The sequence below is a fragment of the Pecten maximus genome, chromosome 3 (assembly GCF_902652985.1).
Source record: "Pecten maximus chromosome 3, xPecMax1.1, whole genome shotgun sequence".
NCBI classification, from domain to species: domain Eukaryota; kingdom Metazoa; phylum Mollusca; class Bivalvia; order Pectinida; family Pectinidae; genus Pecten; species Pecten maximus.
Window position 1 is genome coordinate 15,539,289 of NC_047017.1, and position 9,147 is coordinate 15,548,435.

At 42.0% G+C, this 9,147-nt stretch overlaps 1 protein-coding gene across 1 annotated transcript; it reads left to right on the forward strand.

Moving 5' to 3' along the window:
• Window positions 1–4,831: 4,831 nt before the first annotated feature.
• Window positions 4,832–5,320, forward strand: LOC117324637 (balbiani ring protein 1-like). The gene has a single exon (XM_033880562.1). The coding sequence runs from the start codon at window positions 4,832–4,834 to the stop codon at window positions 5,318–5,320; it is 489 nt and encodes a 162-aa protein (XP_033736453.1).
• Window positions 5,321–9,147: the final 3,827 nt, after the last annotated feature.

Consider the following 9,147-nt stretch of genomic DNA (forward strand, 5'->3'; position numbering starts at 1 on the left):
GGAGCGATACAATTTAACCCATTCTACCTCTTGTTAAACTAATTACAATTTACAATTAAGGAAACATTTCCCAACATATTATCTTAATACATTAATTAATTACACTGTTTCAGTTAGAAATATTCACAATATATCTAAGTGACCGGGAAAGAGTCCGTCAAATAATCTGTGTCTCGATCTAGCCAGAGTCTAAAGTCCACAATGGCATGCATTCAGTGTTTACTGGTCTGGATTTAATTTAGAAGTGTTTTATTTCAGTAATTAAGCAAATGGTTTTGGGCAAAAGTTTTCATACATAGATAATTTACAACAGTACCCTCTCCACAATACGTATACACACTTACAATTGTATAGGAACATGAGGCCCAGAGGGCCTGTATGGCTCACCTGAATTTTTCAGTAAGTATACCAAATACTGTGATTTTAGTTAAATTTAAAATATTTTCCTACTTTTGAACATTCTCTCCCAACAATGCTTCAAACTACATCCCCCACCTCCAAACACTTCCCTTATTGAGCCCCCCATTCTCCTACCCACAGAGTGTCACATCGTTCATTTATGCATACACCATTGCCAAATAATTCTCCAGGCCGAATTTCATATATCAAAATCCATTTAGTTTTTAAAGATTCGTAGCATTTTTATAAGATTTTTCCTTTGGGCCAGGTGAGCTAAAAAAATTGTTGATAATAACATTATTACAAAGGGCAATAACTCTGTAAGTTACTGTCAAACAATATCCATTTTCGAACTCGTTCGAAATTTTGTGAATATATGGCTATATACAATGTTCATCAAATGGTTGATATTTACTCCAGTTACAAGTTTACAAGGTCCAATAATAATATTATTACAAAGAGCTATAACTCTGTAAGTTACTGTTAAATTATTTCTATGTTCAATCTCATCCAAGATCCTGTCAATGTATGGCTTCATATAAAGTTTCCTCAAACTTAGTTGATATTTACCCAAGTTATTGTGTTCACAAAGACAGACTGACGGCCAGACGCTGGACAGACAGCTCACATTGGTCCTTTGGACGAGGTGAGCTAAAAAGTACACGTTCACACAAAATAGCATTTAACTTTTTTTTTATTTACTGAAAGTAATAGAACAAATACAGTATGACCTATCTGATAAAAGTTGATTTTGTTATCACTTTGTCAAATCTACCAAGTTCTGTCACTTCCATTCACTTCCCTTGTCCATCCTGTCTTCTCATGGAACAGCTAATTTGACCATCACTACTTGTTTTGCACTGCGGGATCACAACTCAATGCCCATGCTATCTAGGTGTGGCAGTGATGTGTCATATATTGGGGAATACCAACAGTCAATTTCAGAGTTCTCAGGATCCTGCCAGACATTGCTAAATTGGCCTCATAATCTGCAAGTATTTAAAAATAGATGGTTAATGTTTTTTGCTTCAGCTGTGTCAAATATGTGGCTTTCATCTGAAATACAATTGTTGGTGAGGCATTTCTATTAAAATTTTTGTGACCGAACATAATCTACAAAACTGAAGGTAAAATGAAGTTAACCATTGTACAATATTGTGGCCCAGTTTTACCTGGTAATAACAAGATTTATTTTATCTGCTATCTCATGCTAATTCAATTAATTATTTCACTTAACATTTGTATAAAAGTACCTTAAAGATATGTCAAAACATTAATAACATTGTATGCTAATACTTAACATGAAGAAGGTTCATATCAGTTTAAATCCACTTTTATCACCATTGATAGTGAAATATACCTCCAAACCCCGACATTTCACCATCTAAACCTCAACCTTTCACCCTGAAAACCTTCACTTTTAACCCTCCATGTCTTGACCTTTCACCCTGAAAACCTTGACCTTTCACACTCCGAGCCATGATATTTCACCCTTGTAAACTCATACTTTTGAACCTCCAAGCTTGACCTTCACCCTCTGAATTGTAGTCTTTCACTCTCCAACCTCGACTTTCAACCTGCAAACCCTTGCTGTTGACCGTTCAATCCTTGACCTTTCACCCTGCAAACCCTTATTTTTGACCCTCCATATCTTGACATTTCACCCTCCAAACCTTAGTCTTTCACTCTCCAAACCATGACCTTTCCTCCTGAAAACCCTTACCTTTGACTCCCCAAGCCTTGACCGTTCACCCTCCAAATCTTGACTTTTCTATCTCCAAACCTCGACCTTTCACCCTGAAAACCTTTACTTTTTAACCCTCCATGTCTTGACCTTTCACCCTTCAAACCTTGACCTTCACCCGCCTAATCATAGCCTTTTACTCTCCAACCTCGACTTTCACCCTGCAAACCCTTGCTGTTGACCGTTCAAGCCTTGACAGTTCACCCTGCAAACCTTAGTCTTTCACTCTCCAAACCATGACCTTTCCTCCTGAAAACCCTTACTCTCTCCAAACCTTGACCTTTCACCCTGCACACCCTTACTTTTGACCTACCAAGTCTTGAACTTTCACCTTCCAAACCATGACCCTCCATTTTGCCAAACCTTGACCTTTCACTCTCCAAATATTGTCCTTTCAACCTGCAAACCCTGACATTTGACCCTTCCAAGTTTTGTCCTTTCACACTCCAAACATTGACCTTGCAGTCTCCAGACCTTGACATTTGACCTTAAGCTTCCAACCTTTGACCTTTCAATATCCAAGCCTTGACATTTCACTCTTGGTATCGTGTACATCACCATGGCCTGATGTACCATCCTTTGCTGGTGCAGGTTTGTCTGTTGTTCCTGGTGTCTGGCGTGATTGAAGAGCTTCTGACCATGGGGACTGGAATGGATGCCACAGTATCAGGATCGTCTAACTTGGCCAAATAAGGGGATGGACTCCTGGGCAAAAGTAAACAGATTATCTACAACAATACAATTATAGTGTTGTTTTTGATACAATGGAAGTTCCCCTGATCATTCTATTATTTCTATTAATATATAATTAGAGATATTAGTGTGAACATACCAGGATATCGGGTCGATTACTGTTAGCTTTCATCAACCAAATACTAGATGACTGCGCTCCGGAAGCAGCAAATGAGATGTGTAAAACACTGCTCTAACATCCTACATTTGTACATTCTATCTGTTGAATCACTCCCCTTGTTTCCTACATTTATACATTGAATCACTCCCCCAATTTCCTACACTTATACATTCAATCACTCCCCTAATTTCCTACACTTTACATTCAATCACGCCCCGGGAAGTGTCCGACAGGTGATGACAGGGGAAAGCAAGTCAACCGAATGCCGAACAAGGAGACATTCAATCACTCCCCTACCGAAGGGCGACACGGAGACATTCAACACGCCCCGAAGGGCGACATGAGAGCGGCAAGCACGCCCTGAAGGGCCCGACTAGGAGACAGGCAAGCAGTGCCCCGAAGGGCCGAAACGAAGAAGGCAAGCACGCCCCGAAGTAGGTCGACACGGAGAGAGGTAAGCACGCCCCGAAGGGCCGACACGAAGGAAAGGCAAAAACACGCCCGGAAGGTGTCCCGACCCGGGGGCCATTGAAGCACGCCCGAAGGGCCGACGGAGACAGGCAAGCCACGCCCCGAGAGGCCGACACGGAGAGAGGGAAGAACGCCCCGAAGTGGCCGACACGAAGTAGAAAGGCTACCCACGCCCGGAATTGCGCACGGGGACAGTGAAGCACGCCCGAAGGCTAACGGGTACAGGCAAGCACGCCCCCGAATGTCGACCGGACAGTGAAGCACGCCCCGAATGTCCGACAAGGGGACAGGGAAGCACGCCCCGAAGGCCGACACTGTGACAGGGAAGCACGCCCCGAAGGGCCGACACGGATACAGGCAAGCACGCCCCGAAGGGCCGACACGGAGACACGCAAGCACGCCCGAAGGCGTACACGTGAACAGTCAATCACCCCGTAAGGCCGACACGAGACAGTCAAGCACGCCCCGAAGGTCCGACAGGGAGAGCTGTCAATCACTCCCCAATGGCCACACGTATACATTCAATCATCCCCGAATTGCCTAAACTAAACATGCAATCACTCCCCTAGAGTGCCTACACTTATAGATTAATCACCCCTAATTGCCGTACACACTATAAATTCAACCACTCCCGTAATGTCCGACACTGGTACAGGAAGCACTCCCCTAAGTCCGACACGGAGACATCAAGCACTCCCGAGATGCCGACACTGAGAGAGGGAAGCACGTCCCAATGGCCGACACGAAGAAAGCAACCACGCCCGGAAGGGCCGACACGGGGACAGGGAAGCACGCCCCGAAGGGCCGACACGGGGACAGGCAAGCACGCCCGAAGGGCCGACACGGGACAGGAATCACGCCCGAAGGCCGACACGGGACAGGTAAGCACTGCCCCGAAGGTCCGACACGTTACAGGAAGCACTCCCCGAATGTGCCGACACGGAGACAGCAAGCACTGCCCCTGAATGGTCCTGACACTGTAGACACTCAATCACTCCCGAATGGCCGACACGAGACAGGCAAGCAGCCTCCGAAGGCCACACTTGGACATCAATCACACTCCCCAATTTCCTGACACTATACATGCAAGCACTCCCCTAGATTCCTACACTTTACACTCAACCACCCCCTAATGTCCACACGTTACAGTAAGCACGCCCCTAAGTTCCGACACGGAGACATGCAGTCACTCCCCTAGAGCCTGACACTGATACATGCAATCACTCCCTAAGTCCTACACTAATAATTCAACCACGCCCGAAGGGCCGACACTGGGACAGGATAAGCACGCCCCTGAAGGCCGACACTGAGACAGTGCAGGCACGCACCGAGAGGCGACACGGAGACAGGCAAGCACGCCCCGAATGGCCGACACGAAGAAAGGCAACCAAGCCCGGAATGGCCTGACAACGGTGACAGGAAGCACGCCCCGAAGGCCGACACGGAGACAGGCAACACGCCCCGAGAGGCCGACACGGAGACACGCAAGCACGCCCCCGAAGGCCGACACGGGGACAGGAAAGCAGGCCCCGAAGGGGCCGACAACGAACGTAGACAGGCAAGCACGCCCCGAAGGGCCGACCCGGAGACAGGGAAGCACGCACAGAAGGGCCGACACGGGGACAGGCAAGCACGCCCCGAAGGGCCAGACAGGAGACGGCAAGCACGCCCCGAAGGGCCGACCACGGGACAGGGAAGCACGCCCGAAGGGCCGACACGGAGACAGGCAAACACGCCCCGAGAGGCGCCGACACGGAGACACTCAAGCACGCCCCGAAGGGCCGACACGTGGTACATTAAAGCAGGCCCCTAATGGGTCCTACACTAACTTATACATTCAATCACTCCCCTAATTTCCTACCCTTATACATTTAATCACTCCCCTAATTTCCTACACTTTTACATTCAATCACTCCCCTAATTTCCTACATTTATACCTTCAATCACTCCCCTAATTTCCTACACTTTTACATTTAATCACTCCCCTAATTTCCTACACTTATACATTCAAACACTCCCCTAGATTCCTACACTTATACACTCAATCACTCCCCTAATTTCCTACACTTTTACATTTAATCACTCCACTAGATTCCTACACTTATACATTCAATCATTCTCCTATTATTTCCTACACTAATACATTGTGAGAAACAACAAAATTTACTCTGCAAAACAATGTCAGAGAGTAGCCATCCGTATTCACATTTAAACATTTGATTCAATGGAATATTCGTTTTTTATCTATTTATATTTTATTGGAAAAGGAGACTAAATATTTTACATACAAGGCTGTGGTGTCATGCAGTAGTTTGACTCATGACCTATGAAGAGTTAATATTATAAATGACCCATCACATGTCTGTAAAAATCAATGTAAACAAGAGGCCCAGAGGGCCTGTATCGCTCACCTGGTTTATTTATTATTATCTATTAAGTCCCTTAGGGGTGGGGAACGACCCCTTGGTTTATTTCTTTTACATCAGGACTGTGTTCATCTCTTGATCTTACTTGTTTCAAAAATGCAATAAGTATTTTATAGCAATATAGTCAAACTGATCCCTTTTGCCCTGCACTTGAATCAACTGAAATATCAATGTCATACATTGCTTAGGTCAAGAGAAGAAGTCGTTTGTATCAATATTGCCAAATGGACCCCTTTTGGCCCCACCCTGGGCCCCTGTTGAATCAGCCCCATCATATGTATAAAATTGCACCATACCAAATCTGGTCGTATACATGGCGACACATACCAATGATTGCGTACACCAAACTAAACTGATCGGTAATGGGAATATATGGCATTAATTATAGCGAGTCAAATTTGACTTGATTATGGTTAGATAGTGATAGTAGTTTATTATATGTGCTACAATGCTATTCAACTTGAAAGTATCAATCTAGTGGAAAATAGGTGCGAGGTGTTGATTTTTGTCTCAAAATATCGCGTTAACTGCTCAATAACTTCTAAACCATATACTGTCAGCAAATATATCATACATGATTGGAAACTGCAAACATTTTGTCACCGAAACGCAATCTCCATTAATCTGTCATATTCTATGTTAACGAAATATCAAGGATTTTGTACTCACCGGTGGGGTCTGAAGCGGTGTTTGTCAGCCATATTGATCTTCTCATACCAAAATACGCGCTCATCATACCAAACACGTTGGACCCCCTGTTAATTATATTAACTCGAAACAAATCATATTTTAAACTGCTACAAGCATGTCGCAACCCTGTATGTAAAACATTTAACTTTCTGTTTCCTACATGATAAAATAAAGGCAACGCGTCAAGGTTGTGTTGGATTTTAGATTTAAAACAATTGATGGATGGTTGCTCTCTGACATCGATTGGTAAATTATTCCATAACCTAACAGTAGACGGAAAAAAAGATTCATAAGAAATGGATAATCTATAATTTTGGACGGTGTAGTTTTGGTTATTTCTGACATTATACATATTACGCTCCCCTACTCTTGGAGGAAGTAGATAACTTAAATAAGAAGGAGTTGTATTATTATGAAGTTTTTTCTTCTTTCTGATAATGGTTGAACTATCTTATAAGGACATACATAGAGAAAATGATGTAACTATCTTATAAGGACATACATAGAGAAAATAATGTAACTATCTTATAACGGGGACATACACAGAGAAAATGATGTAACTATCTTATAACGGGGACATACACAGAGAAAATGATGTAACTATCTTATAACGGGGACATACACAGAGAAAATGATGTAACTATCTTATAACGGGGACATACATAGAGAAAATGATGTCACTATCTTATAACGGGGACATACATAGAGAAAATGATGTCACTATCTTAAAAGGAACATACACAGAGAAAATGATGTAACTATCTTATAACGGGGACATACACAGAGAAAATGATGTAACTATCTTATAACGGGGACATACATAGAGAAAATGATGTCACTATCTTATAACGGGGACATACATAGAGAAAATGATGTCACTATCTTAAAAGGGACATACACAGAGAAAATGATGTAACTATCTTATAACGGGGACATACATAGAGAAAATGATGTCACTATCTTATAACGGGGACATACATAGAGAAAATGATGTCACTATCTTAAAAGGGACATACACAGAGAAAATGATGTAACTATCTTATAACGGGGACATACATAGAGAAAATGATGTCACTATCTCAAAAGGGACATACACAGAGAAAATGATGTAACTATCTTATAACGGGGACATACATAGAGAAAATGATGTCACTATCTTAAAAGGGACATACACAGAGAAAATGATGTAACTATCTTATAACGGGGACATACATAGAGAAAATGATGTAACTATCTTAAAAGGGACATACATAGATAAAATGATGTAACTATCTTAAAAGGGACATAGACGGGGGAAATGATGTAACTATCTTATAACGGGGACATACACAGAGAAAATGATGTAACTATCTTATAACGGGGACATACATAGAGAAAATGATGTAACTAACTTAAAAGGGACATACACAGAGAAAATTTTAAGAGACCTATACTAGTGAGAATCAATTTACTTGACCTGTAAAAGTCGTAGTTACGGGAGGTAGCAAAGACAATGGAATACAAATATTTGCAGACATTTTTACTTCCAATCCCCCATGCCACAGTTGACACTCTGTTGAATGTCTTGTAAATGTCACAGAAAACTAGACAGTAGCGGTTTCCCACATTCTGTTACAGATTAACAGTAATATTCCCTGATTGGAAACCTGCCTGATATCTATATAAATGGGAAATGTCAACGAAATAATTCTGCAAAAGAAGAGATATTGTGTCGGTGAAGGGTTTGTACGATGTACATCAAGGTATTGTTTTGAATATGGTTTCGGTGATTTTAAGATGATGCCCTGTTTTTCTTTTTTGACTAGTTGCAGTTAACGTGAAAATTCAAATAAAATGTTAAAAGAATAGAAATAATCAATACTACATACATTGAGTGCTGACTGTAGTTCGTCACCGTTTACCGGGGCGGTTGGAGTGTCCGGCGGAGATAATTGTCGGGATTAGTATATAGAGGTACTGACTTGTGTAGGGATTAGTACTGGGGAGGGGTGAACTGTACTTAGTCTACCTGAGGAGACAAAGCAAGAGTTACCTCCTACATTTTTGTCAGGGAATGAAGTAAAATTCAATTCATCCCAGTACTTCACTTTAATTTCTTGAAACAAAATTAATATATGAATGTTTAGAATACTCTGAAACGTATTTAAACATATTTGTTGAACATGAAACGGCTGCAGCGATATAAAAATATATAGAAAATATATGTACATATAGGAAAATCGATTTCCTTTGGTATAAATGTGTAGGTTTTTGCAAGAACAACTGCACTTTTATTTTCAAGCACAGGTGCGAATATGTACCGCTGTGTAATCAAAGGTCCCCTAAGCCCCAATTGGCCTTTCCTATGCTTGACGTGATGCAAATGTAAGGTGATACAGTGTACTAACACTGTGATGCAGTATTAGTACACTGTATCATCTACAATCTACTTTTGCATATCCTCCATTGAATAAAGGCAGCCATTCGAGTTCCTACTTAACTATTAAGTGTGGGTTTTCATTCATTGGAGATGTCCTGTAAGGAAACGATGAGGATAAGAGTGTGAAACAGTCGTTTTATAAGAT